Source organism: Hypanus sabinus, chromosome 22 (assembly GCF_030144855.1).
Source record: "Hypanus sabinus isolate sHypSab1 chromosome 22, sHypSab1.hap1, whole genome shotgun sequence".
Classification (NCBI taxonomy): Eukaryota; Metazoa; Chordata; class Chondrichthyes; order Myliobatiformes; family Dasyatidae; genus Hypanus; species Hypanus sabinus.
The window spans coordinates 58916130-58929741 of record NC_082727.1 but is presented as its reverse complement, the minus strand read 5'-3'; the positions used below and the strand labels follow the sequence as shown (position 1 = coordinate 58929741).

Below are 13612 nucleotides of genomic sequence, written 5' to 3'. Positions count from 1 at the left end.
ACAAATCACAGAGAATTAGTTGCTCTCCACCTATGCTTAAGTTGGACACGGGAGATAAGTTAACAAAAAAAAAATATTAATTTGAAAATCAGGAAAAAAACTAACTCCAAATCAATTCAGAACAATGATGAGAAAGGTTTAGTTGTTTTACAGATCAGGAAGAATTTGTATATGAAAAAGTGATGCTTAACATGCAGAGCATCAGAGCCAGACAGATGTTTACAGTATCTTAATGAGGCTCTTCTAGTCCATTTTAAATGCTGGCATTAAACTGTTCTCTGTTAGTAACACAGATCACACTGCGTGCTGCATCCTTCAATGTTATCAGAACACTTGCTTCCAATGTTTACAGATATGCTGTATCAAACGTGTCCTACACCTTATGCTGATTGCCCTGATCTATCAGATTCTTTCTCCAAACCATTCTCGTAAACGCCTGCTGGTTGAAGATGCTTACCCGTCGGCCAAGAATCTGATTGATTGCCGCACTCTCTTTCAGCGTACACTCCGCTACCACTTTTGCTCTCATTTCCTTCATGTACAACATGAATGCGTTCAGAGGCTTCTTTATGTGTGGCTTTTTCTTTTCCTCTTCTTTTTTGGCGTCCTGATGATGTTTTCTGAGGAAACGTGTACAATTACTAACTACCTCAGTGAACTAAAGTGGTCATTTCTCTTCTGAAAACATTACACTATTAACAACGTTATTAAAATCAACAAAAAAACCCTAAATCAGCAGCGTGCATTTCATAATTTTAAATGGACCTTCGATTTTTTTAAGTTTCAACTTAGCTACACGTAAAAATAAAGTGAGCTTTAGACAAGTTAAGATTATTTAACTATATACCATCAATCGAGACAACGAGACCAGGATGTAAAGCAGAGTAGTACACGTAACACACAATAACTCAGGAAAGTGCAAGAGTTACAAGAGTTACATCTACACATGAATTATGCATAAATAAAGTGCATTAATTAAATATTGGAGGGATGTAACAAATTAATTGTTAACACATCGAATGTGATGTGGCAGAGAATACACACAAAAAAGACTTACGAGTTATTGAGGGATCCGATGTCACTCTGGGAAGACTCTTGTTTAACAGTTGGTGTGACTATAGCCGGATGGGGAATTCCCGTTGTATGTAAACTGTGGTGTGGAGGAACCATGTGTGGGGGGAACCTACCAGAGAGAAAACTGTGTAAATCAACAGAACAGAAATGAATGAACGGAAGGGATGGACACACATTTGATATACAAACAAAATCATATGCAATTATAAGCTGTCACTATCACCTCTATGTCGTTACTGACACTAAAATCACTCATTACAAAACTGGCTAAGTACTCAACATTGAAGGGTGTAGAATTTTATAAAAATACAATATTCTTGCAGTATTGCTACCAAGCTCATCAGAAATGAGCTTTATAGGGCTACTTTGTGTTATGTTTTATAACCTCAAAACATTAAATTATTTCAAGGAAACATGAGTCCAAGAAATGTGGGTGTAACTTTGGTCTTTCAGCTAGGTGTCATATGGCCATATGATGACGTATGCAATTAATATATATTTTATACATAACCAGTCATAAATTATTTAAATAAACAAAAATTCTTAATTAAACAATATACATACACAAGATTACCCAAATATTATTGAAATAATAAACATACACCACATTGGAATTATTTTTACATGCAGCCAAACAATTTTTCTTAAATTTGCCCCTTTACGTTTAATCAAATTAGAATTTTGTCTTTATCAGTCTGAATTTGTACTACATCAACTTCATCCTCACCCATCACAAATTACACCAGCATAATGACTTTCCATTTCTATAATAATGTATTCACTGCTTTGTACTAAAACAGCAAATTGATATTGGAGCAAACGTATTTGTCCGAATGCACACCATGCAAAATGTGATGGTGTTAGCTGGCGGGCACAGATTTCTTATTCCTAGAGTGAAATATTATCAGGGCGAGCAGCAAAAAAAAACACTTACTGATAGCATGCAAACATAAGATAGTACACAGGTGAAGCATTTTATAGGGCACTAGAGCTTTCAAAATCTCAAGCATATTATTCTTCATCTGATGAAGAGGCTCCATTTATTTCATTACCTGAAGAGACTTATGAGGGCTCACAAGTTAATGGACACTATAAAATGTCAATCTATCATAAGGTGATTACTTCCACACTACCTAAAAAATAGTTGAAATTTGTTTTAGCTGTTGCATTATTTAATAGGTATATCTGAATGAGGATATGACAAATAACATTTCATGTTTGGTATAAATGAGTTATATAGATACAACTACATAATTCTGAAGGAATATATAAATAACATTTTCCACTGTAAAAACTGAAAATTCTAAACAGTTAATTATGAAAAAATCCTGACTGCTTTTATGGCTTCAAGCCAGAATATAATGATGTGCATAAACTTGCAGGCCATGTTACGAACAAACTCATTTTTGTTCCCCGGTGTCTCTGGGGCTTCTATCACGTTCACTCTCACTTTATTTCACTGTTGACATGTTTCTGTTAACTGCATGTCATCTGCCTGACTTCGTTTTATGTGTGAGCTGTGGGATGCTTTTGCTCCCCCTTGCAAAAAAAAAACAGCCTCTTTGAGTTGCAGCCAGTTTGTCATTATTCCCCCTCCTCTCCCTGTGCAGTTGTTATCTCTCATCTTTTCCAAGCTCAATTTTCCCGAGCTTTCTGAACCACCGCAAACCCACATTATGGTTTATACATGATGCTGATCCCTTTGATGGCGGCACATTTCAGAGCAGGCCCTAGTCAGAAGCACCTTCAGCCAATTTACGAGGCTGAGGGGGCCCGGAGCTCTAACATCTCAATCTAACAAGGTCACAGGGTGGCACAAGTGAGTGTCAGCTTTTGCTGTTTAATTGCCAGTCTATGCCTCTCTGCTGTGTTTAAAGTATAATGACCCATCACTTAATTCCAAGAAATCACTGCCCTGCTGCTGGTTGGAATAAATATCAAAAGGTGTGCTCTGGCAGGGCATGGAGACTACATTTCCTATGGATGTCATACGAATAATACAGACGTGTTCTTCCATCACCCGACTACCGCACAAATGCCTTTTGTTCTTCTCCTTCCCCCTTATATCGGAATAACTAATGTGCAGCCCTATAGGAAAAAAACTGCTAAGTTGTTTTAACGATTGCCTTCACAAGTGTGAGCATCATGTTCTTTCACTGCTAACCTGACCCCTATTTGTGGGGAGGAGTGACCCCTATTCATGGGGAGGAGCGATGGGGGGGCTATGTGTATATGTGTGTGTGTGCACGCGCGTGTGCGTGTGTGTACACGTATGTACATGTAAGAACGGAAGAGATACAACCCAACTCAGCAACATAATTCAAGAAACAAACCCTATGCCTTCCTCTTTTGTTTTTGTGATGTACACCTTTTGCCCTCACTGCTACTGCCTTACCTGACAGGAACACAAATGTAACAATGGAGATTTTTGGGACATTTCTAACATACCCTTTTTTCATAATGTAGGTTCCCTGGTTAAGTGTCTCGGCCCGAAACCTCGGCTGTTTATTCATTTCCACAGATGACCTGCTGAGTTCCTGCAGCATTTTGTGTGTGTTTCCAGCATCTGCAGAATCTCTTGTTTATATTCTTTACTCTGCTATTCCACAAAAATGGGGCGACACAGTAGTGCAGTTTAACACGACACCTTATAGTACAGATGACTGGGGTTCAAAGTCTGTAAGGGATTTCTCTCCGTGACTGCTAGGTTTCCTCCCACAGTCCAAAAACATACACTGTGATTAGGCTAGGGTTAAATCCGTGGGTTGTTATGGGGTGTGGCTCGGAGGGCTGGAATGCTCTACTCCATGCTGCATCTCATTAAATAAATAAATAGAAATATTTTTATTTAGCAATACAGTGTGGAGGAGGCACTTGCAGCTCTTCGAGCCACGCTGCCCAGCAGCTGCAACTTTATCTTGACCTGATCACCTCATTTACAATGACCAATTAACCTACCAGATACGTCTCTAGACTGTGGGAGGAAACCAGAAGACCTGGGGAAACCCAGGGAGGACGTACAGAGACTCCCTATGGAACAGCGCTGAAATTCAACTCCAAACTCTGGAACGCCCCGAGCTGTAATAGTGTTGTGCTAACCACTGTGAAGCCCAGTAGTTATACTGCTGAACAACTACATTTTATATTTTGTTTAAAGGCCTTAATTTGTCCTGCCCCTATTAAATGCTCTGCTTTCACAGATAGATCCACTCGGTCTCCAGAGATGGCAACCCTTGCTAATAATCTATGCTAATTTAATTAACAACTATCATCAAAATGCATTAGCTCTTTCAGCCTATCAGAAAAGTCTAAACCTCCACCAATTAAATTAGCTGAACTCTAAATCAGATGAACAGAAAATAAACCCGTCATTAGGAGCAATTAGTGATTGCTTAAATACTGTGTCATCGAGTAGTTTGTAAATATACTTGTAGCCACTGGGAAATTAGCTGGTACCATATTAATTGGGGCCGTGTGCGCATGCAGTCAGAGCCCCCTATCAAAACAGTAGCTTTCAGAATGCTGAACAACACCGATGTGTCACTGTTTACCACTTTCTTGTGTTACTGTTGTTTGTGTTTATTGTATGTGCACGGACATTAACATCGTACAGAGTGATGAGACTCGGTACGCTGCAAACTTCAATATATACAGATTTTATCCACCATGGCAGCTACATCAGCTAGTTAAAATTAGACACAGATTTACAATGCCTCATTACTGTTTTATGTCTCCTTCAGTATTGCTAAATACCTATTTAAATTTTACACAGCTGGCACAATTAATCTTGTTAAAATTATTGCATTTTTCCATTACGATGGCCTCATTATTGCCACAATATAGTTTACCAATTCTATAATTATATCGAAGCTTACAGGCATAATTTGTTGTCAGTATTTAGGCTCCATACACCAGCACTGAATGTTCTCAGCTGCACAGTTTAATGATGCAAGCCTAGAAGTATTGTGTTAATTTTTTTTTTGTGTTTAGGATCTAAAGTGCAGCCACGGTAAGTGATAATCAAAAGGGGTAAAGGAAACGACCGCAAGAGGGATAGATTCAATGCGAGTCCAAATACATGTTGCGGTGGCTCAGTACAAAAGAAATTCAAGAATAAACTGCTGCAATTACAAAGGCCCAAAAGTCCCTTGGACTTACTAATCTTTGAAAATCACACTTAATATTATGTCATGAGGAAACAGTGAGTGAAAGTTTACCGATAATGGACAATGTGCACATTCAGTAATGAGATGAGCTAGGTATTGGGTAGCACCATTTTCACTACTGCCCCCTGTATTAAGCCAGCATACTTTTAATTGTTGTTCTTTCTGGCCCGTTTGGCAGCAACCTTGCAGTTTCTTTAGCATTTCTTATGTTTTTAAGGCCGAGTTGCTAGCTTGACGCTCAACCCAGCACAAATGGAAAGCGTGCAAGGGGCCAGCCAGATTCGAACCCGGATCACTCGCCTCGCAGTCTGGCGCTGAAGCCAGTACACCACTGGCCAGCTTACATGGTTTCAATATGGGAGTCTGATTAATATGATTTGATTTTAGCCCCAAAAGAAAGCTAAAAATACAACTAGTGAGCTGGCTGAGGGGGAGTACTCTGTACACAATTTACAGAATACTATTGGCTTTGTTGCAACAAAGCTTTGACCTTTAGTTAACGAGACAGCCAATTGATATACAGATTGTGTGAGGAATGTGATTAGAATAAGTATGTGCTTATGTATCGTGATGACAATACACCTTTAAGAGCATGCTGTCTTATTAGATCTGCTTTGAATAATTCTGCCAGTTCCACTTGCTACCTCCTTGGGTAGCTCCAGGTGTATAGGGACACAATGCATAAGGTCAGGACTAGTGTGCTATTAATCAGCTACACAGTACAGACTAATCGAGGACATGAAAAGATGGCCAAATGGATAGTTCCAAACCTAATTTAATTTCTATTCTAATCTTTCAATAATTGAATTGAGTTAGAATGCATTGGTACAGCCACCAAGGACATGCAATAGCTTTTAACAGCCAGCTTCCATTATGGAAAAGCTTCCAAAGGAAGTGGGTTGATTCTGATTAAGCTGGAAACAGCTGTGAAGTCACATGACAGCTCGCTTCCAGAACGAGAAACCAACTACGCACATTCAAAACTTCTAAAGTTCTAAAGCTGCAATGTGCCTGGTTACATACACGACACGTGTAGCCATGGTGGAATGGTAGCACAACACTTTATGTTATCAGTGGGAATTGATCCAGGTTCAATTCCCGCTGCCGCCTGTGAGCAGTCTGGATGTTCTCCCTGCAACTGCGTGGATTTCCTCCAAGTGCTCGGATGTCCTCCCACAGTCCAAAGACCTACCTGGTGGTAGGTTAATTGGTCATTGCAAATTGTCCTGTGTTAGTATGTGGGTTGCTGAGCGGTGTGGCTTAAAGGTGGGTAAGACTGTATCTCAATCCTAAATAATATTGTTGTTCTGTTCCGTTGTGCCTCTGTGTGAAAACCACCTGAGGAGTCGGGGGGGGTAAAAGGACAGGTACCACATCTAAGAAAGCACATCTGCTTCCTTATTTACACACTGCCTGTGCCTTAACATTAGCCAGTAAAAGTGCTTTCACACCAGTAAAAATGACAGGAGTTAGTTAAACCGAACATACAATTAAGAGCCGACTCATGCCAAAATGAATCGTGTGATAAACTCATTGTGAAAAGTAACATTTTGTACCTGGTGGTAAGTTCATAGCTAGTCTACAATGAATTCCTCAACTCTGGGGAGAAAGCAATGGCGCAGCCTAAAAATCAATGGTTTTAGTCTTAAAACTTGCCATCGCAAATCAGAAACACAACAAAACTAGGTCAGTGACTTGACTCGATTCTCAATTAGAAATATTACGTTGTTATTTCACATTCACTTGTAATATTTTATTTTGCTGTTTTTGCAATCTAATATGTCCTCTGCCAAAAGTGAGCATTTGGGATAACTTTCCCGCTGTGGCTCCTGTCCCTACAAATTTCCTTACTGCAGCAACAGGAAACTTTTCCGGTTCGGGTTAGCTACACATTTCTCTGAAGTGAAGTGCCATCTTAAATGCGCAAGGCCAATGCAATCATTGGTTTTCTCGAGACATTTAAAGTAGCCAAGACTGTTGCAGGCAGGAAACTCACTTAAGAATTTGGAAAATACTGTGATTATGAAGAGTAGTTGTGATGGTTATATTCAGACACATACTGTACATATAGCTAGAGTGCCTAAGACTTTTGCACAGTACTGTATGTTATGTCATTCCAGTTACCAAATAACACAATACTGTCCTATTGAGCTAATATAAAGCTAAGTGCTCTATTTCTGTTTCACAACCACCTTCCTACATTCAGAACTGTACAAAAGCCTTAGGCATCCTAGTTATACATATGTACTTAAGACTTTTGCACAGTACTGTAATAATTTTATGTATTGCACTGTACTGCTGCTGCAAAAAAGCAAATGCCATGACATATATGAGTGATGATAAACTTGATTGCGATATGGGTTTCTATTGTGGACTGAGAGTGGGAAGGGGGCAGGGAGAGGGAAATCATGGTTGGGAAAGGGGGAAGTGAGGATGGAGGGAGCAGGAAGCTCCAGAGAGACATTCTACATTTATCAATAAACTGATCGTAAGGAATCAAATTACCTTGCCTGGTGTCTCAGGACTGGGTGTGTCTGAACCCGCATCAACACCCCCCCACCCCTGGCACTCCTTTTCTGCCACCTGTCCTACATCCCTCCTGCAATGCTCCATCCTCACCATTCCCAGCATCCTTTGCACCTGCTAGATTTTGAAACTTTCTCTCCGCTTCACATTGACGAATACAGTACCGTGCAAAAGTCTTAGGTACCCTTGCCTAATGCATGTCCCCAAGACTTTTACACAGTACTGTATGTGACTGAGCTCACTGTCTTCTTCTATGTCGTAATTTAGAGATCAGTCTGGCTCCCTATATTGTGAATACTGCATGTTTCCACATTACTTTGCACTGTGTGTCCGAAGAAGGTATAGGTAACACCAACATTGAACCAGTAGACATTGCAATTGGCTGGCTGCTTCAGATAAGCAAATGCTTAGTTTTAAAATTAAGGAGTATCTCAGACACTGGTCTTCGGGTGGCTTTTGAACAAACGGCTTCCACAGACTAGCAGAAGATAATACTCTGTCTGAAGCCAGTGACTCTGTCGAAAATTAAGATAATAAATTTGTTAACCCCAACTACAACTGAGCAGCTACATGTTGGTAGGCAAAAATAACTCAATATTTTAAAACTTAATTTTTACTTTCTACATTTTTTTGTGTTAGAACAATTATTTATTGATCCCACCTCTGTGCTGTTGGTAATTTGTATGGGCAAGATTATAGTTTATGAAAAAGCAGGAACAAGATCTCAAGCTGAGGTAAGAGTTTAAGGCCTATCCATTGCTGCACTTTGGACTCCTGTTTCCTTGAAAGGATCATCTTAGGTCACGCCACCCAGTCTGGACATGGGAGGATACAAAATGTTGTGGTGGGTAATTGCAGAGAGTAATATTTAACTTGAATTGTGCAATGCACTAGATAAGGTGCTACCAAGATCCAAAAGCAAATAGGCCTTCAAGGCATCCAAATGTTTACTGAGTGGAACTAATCACTGTAAATTCTATTTCCCCTCCCCTCCCCTTACCCAAGTGCCCAAAGGCCAAATAGGTCCTGTTTGGACCACCAGTCTAATGAAGTGTTGGCCAATAGCTGCCGTAAATTGTCGCCTACTTTTGGATATCAAAGTCTGTGGCGTGAATGCACAACGTTAAAGTGCTTTAACATCACTGCCAATTGGCTCCATGGAAAGAGCTGTACGCCTCCAAGTGGAAGAGCAGACTTTTTTCTCAGTAATTTGATGTTAAAGTGGCCTTTAACCTGTGATGCAAGAATGAAGATTATTGCTCTCTGAACTGACTTAGTGTGGCTCTAGTAGCAATAAGTGACTCTGCCCACTGGGTATAATAAATATTAACTGCATTTTGCTGCCTGAAAGTACTAAAACATTGTCCCTCGGGCTCCAACATTGATGTAGAGTGTGTAATAATTGCAGCATGCTCTTGACACTTCCGCCTTCCCTTGGGGACAATATTTTACCACTCACAGTCTTGAAAACCAGTCAATATTTGTGTACATTATAAATGAACTGGTCTCACAATGATGCTGGAGCAAAGGCTCCATTCCAATCGCATCACTTGCAGGTTCATTCATGGCATTTAGTTACTGAATGGCATTCAGCTTGCTAGTTCACGACAAGATCAATGTAAATGCCACACGGCAAACATTCATTCAGAAAAACAGGACACAATGTGTCCTCGTTCAATGAAAACAAATGGCCAACACTGATGTAAAACAAAAGCGGCTGTTGAGAAAATGGTTGGAAGGTTATTGGCTTAATAAAAAAAAATTCTGGTTGTCACCAAACCAAGAGTACCCACCTTGACATGGAAGCATTGACAGTGAGTGCAGTAGGGTAAGGGTGTCGAAATCCCCCTGTCGTGATTGGGTAAACAGGTTGACCTTGCCTGAAAAGAAAAAGGGAAAAAAATAACTGGAAACTTCTGCTGTTGTGAGCTCGCTCTCATTTGAACCAGAACAAAAAAAATGTTGTTGATTGCACAGCCAGGATCAAAGGACGTAAATAAAGAACGATTTTAATGTGCTAAATCTGATAGAACCAGCTAATTAAATTTTATAACCTCTGCTAATGTCAACAGAGACCTTCTCCCCAAGCTAAAACTAGGTGTTTTGTTGTGATAATTAAAGAAGAAGCGGCATTTGCTTTAATGGAGCCATCACAATAATTGAGGGCTACAGATCCAAAGGAAAGCAATAATGAATGTAAATTTATACCAAAATAAAATACATCAAATCAAAGAGCCGCTGTTCTGCTTTGGGCCTCTTTTGGTATTTAGAACTCAGTAAGAAAACATTAAATTAACAGTCCTTAATTTGTAGCCTTTTGTCATAGTAACCAGTGTTGACAGGAGTTGCCAAGGGAGAAGCCCAAATAAATATGTGGGTACCCAGTAGCCAATCACAGCTCATTACAATAATTGGACAACACAGTAACATACAAAATTCTACAAGAATTAAAAGGAATAAAAAGAAAAAAGAAATGGAACTGCTTACTGTGGTACTAACCATCCTAGTGGATGGGGGATTTGGCCAACGGTACCAGGTGAGAGTGGGTAGTAGGGAGAAATGTCTGACGGATGCGGGGGTCTAGGAATTCCTAGAAATAAATGCAGAAACAGAAGTTTACACTCAAAAGTGAAGGACACAAAAAAAGTTCCTAGCATAGTTATGTCTAGATATGCCATTGTCCATTTAATTTTCAGTTGCCAACTGTTAAAATTAATGCAAGCCAAGCCTTCACCAACCTGGATTTTACACCTTATTGGTAAAGGCTCAACATTTAAGAATAATTTTGGCAACTTTTATTAAATATTAAGATCAGAGACTATTTGTGCCTCAATAACTCAACAATTAGAATTCAAAGTAAAATGCATTTACATAATTCCTATACATATTTTATATATAGTGAGTGACCAGCCCTTTTAACATTGAGTGAACTCTCACACAAATCTGAATTAAAGAGTTTTCCCATAAAACAGTCTAGTTTCATTTGACCCTTTCCATGGCATTTAGCTCTGTAGGAATTCATTCAGTACTTTTGCAAATTGTATCACAAATTTGTTCTTTTAATACCTCTTGTAACACAAGTATGGACATACTAGCCCCATTCTAAATCTGATCACTCTCATAAGAAGTGGCGGGGAGAGGTGGTTTCATCAGCTCCAACTCATCATACAGGATATATGCTGAGTTGGCGACACCCTAGCCAAGAAATTGGATTTCAGCTTTTTTGTCATACTGTAAGGTGCTCAATTTGCCATATCAAAAACGTGTCAAAAGTTGCTAAATCGGGATATTTATTTATTTTTTGAGATACAGCACAGGGCAGGCTCTTCTCGTCCTTCAATCTGCACCACCCAGCAACCCCCGATTTAATCTCAGCCTAATCATGGGACAGTTTTACATTGACCAATTAACCTACCAACCTGTACATTTTTGAACTGTGGGAGGAAACCAGAGCACCAGGAGGAAACTCACACAGTCAAAGGAAGAACATAACAATGTCTTACAGGCAGTGGTGGGAAAAAGAAATAGCTTTCGTGGTCTTCTCCCACTAGAAGCCAAATAACACACACACACTTAGAGGGGAGGAGGCAGAAGTCATGGATGGCAGTGGTGGGGGGGGGGGGGGGGGTGTGGAGAGCTAAAACAGAGTAGTTTTGGACAGTGCCCATTCCTATTCTGCACTGGCCAGTCAGAATTAACTTTGTATCCCATTGGGGACTTCTGTCATAGTTCCTGACCATGTACTCGTGGTTTACAGTACACGGACAACAAAGGCTAGGTTTCTCATCAATCTGATCACTATTAGGGAGTCTGCAGTAAGTCCTGTGTACACTATTACACACAAGATAGATGACAGGGGAGTTACACTAGGAGAGGATGAACTTCCCAGTTCAATTCCACAGAGCAATTGTTTCATTCCTAATTCACTTTCTCAGCTCCTATTTTTGTTGACTGTCTGTAACATTTGGTTTCAAAATGTGCAGAAGTCCATAACTATCAAATTGGTGGGATCTTTGCTTTTCTCCCCCACAGCCTGGATTGATGCATGTGCCGTCCCCATTCATACTCTAGAAACTTCGTCTCACAGCCTCCATATCTTATCTGCTTGGTAGTAGGTCCTACATTCAACACAAACAGCAATCCTTCTACTGGATTTGGTCAACCTATTCCCTTTTCCCAGTAATCTTTGTCGTTACTTTGAAAGAAAAAAAACTTTCATTAGACCTTTTAATACCCTTAACTTATTAAGGGTCAACTTCTGCCCACCATTAGTACATTTATCAAGGTCATTTAATGTGTGATGCACACAAAAAAAAACATCAGTACATCACACAATTAGCTGCAAAACTCCGCTGATGACATCTGCCCTGGAGCTGAAGGTTTCACAACTACTACTGTCCAGGTGACCACACAACGTGATAATTAGTTATATTTTATAAAGCACCGCAACGAGACATCAAGAAGCAATATCTCATCTCACAGCTGGGCACTTTCCAGTTTTCCATTCTCAAACAAATTAAATCAATTCAGATACTGGTTCCACAATTATCAACTAGTCATCCTCTGGATCCACCATTCTTCTCCTTGTCTCCTACCATCACAAACCATCGTTCAAGTTTAATTTTGCTTACTATTTTCCTTTCCCTCACTGCCACCTCGTACCTCCAGCCCCTCTACCTTATTGAGGAAAGGGCATCACTTTGAAGTGTTCAATCAGTTTCTCCCTCCACAACCCTGCCTGACATGCTATGCATTTTCAGTTTTAATCTCATATTTCTAGACAGCAATATATTGTTTTTCAAAATGCCTGACATTTGCATGGCATATAAAGAGAAAGTACTGGAAACAGATAGCAGATGAAACAGCATCATTGAAAGAGAACCAGAGTTACCACACCAGCTAAAAGACTTTTCCTGTTGATTCTTTCCAGCATCTACCATTTTTAGCTCAGATTTCTACCATCCACAATGTATTTTATTAGAATATACATTAAGTTAATTCTGTCTCTACTAGAGGCACTCCATCCCTCTGCTAGACAGCAGGTCACCCTTGGGGCAAGGTGTAGAGACCCCTCCTCCCAATCAGGGTCATGTGACGCCAAGGGAGCAGGTGGTGGATGGTCATATGAGCAGCCGGTGCACATCACAAGGCCTGGTTATGCGACCACTGATGCCAGGCAATGGCTGGGGTCACCTGTCCTGTAAAGACACTGCCCAGAAGACAGCAGTGGCAAACCACTTCTGTAAAAAAAAAATTGCCAAGAGTAATCACGGTCAAAGACCATGATCACCCATGACATACGACATGGCACAATGGAAGATTGAACATATATAACCATATAACAATCACAGCACGGAAACAGGCCATCTTGGCCCTCCTAGTCCGTGCCGAACCCTTAATCTCACCTAGTCCCACCTACCCGCACTCAGCCCATAACCCTCCACTCCTTTCCTGTCCATATACCTATCCAATTTTACCTTAAATGACACAACTGAACTGGCCTCTACTACTTCTACAGGAAGCTCATTCCACACAGCTATCAGTCTTTGAGTAAAGAAATACCCTCTCGTGTTTCCCTTAAACTTCTGCCCCCTAACTCTCAAATCATGTCCTCTAGTTTGAATCTCCCCTACTCTCAATGGAAACAGCCTGTTCACGTCAACTCTATCTATCCCTCTCAAAATTTTAAATACCTCGATCAAATCCCCCCTCAACCTTCTACGCTCCAATGAATAGAGACCTAACTTGTTCAACCTTTCTCTGCAACTTAATTGCTGAAACCCAGGTAACATCCTAGTAAATCGTCTCTGCACTCTCTCTAATTTATTGATACCTTTCCTATAATT

The 13612-nt window shown here is 40.2% G+C and overlaps 1 protein-coding gene across 30 annotated transcripts in view; it reads right to left on the bottom strand.

The window, feature by feature from the left end:
• Positions 1-13612, bottom strand: part of tcf7l2 (transcription factor 7 like 2) — a 193231-nt gene that overhangs the window by 10566 nt on the left and 169053 nt on the right. For 15 of the 30 annotated variants that reach the window (XM_059947861.1, XM_059947869.1, XM_059947858.1 and 12 more), the window contains 4 exons: positions 10254-10356; positions 9560-9646; positions 1058-1198; positions 458-620 (listed from right to left, as the gene is read on the bottom strand). In XM_059947861.1, coding sequence (XP_059803844.1) covers positions 458-620; positions 1058-1198; positions 9560-9646; positions 10254-10356 — 494 coding nt within the window. The remainder of the gene's footprint in view (positions 1-457; positions 621-1057; positions 1199-9559; positions 9647-10253; positions 10357-13612) is intronic. The other 15 variants (XM_059947867.1, XM_059947873.1, XM_059947856.1 and 12 more) reach the window with 3 other exon arrangements.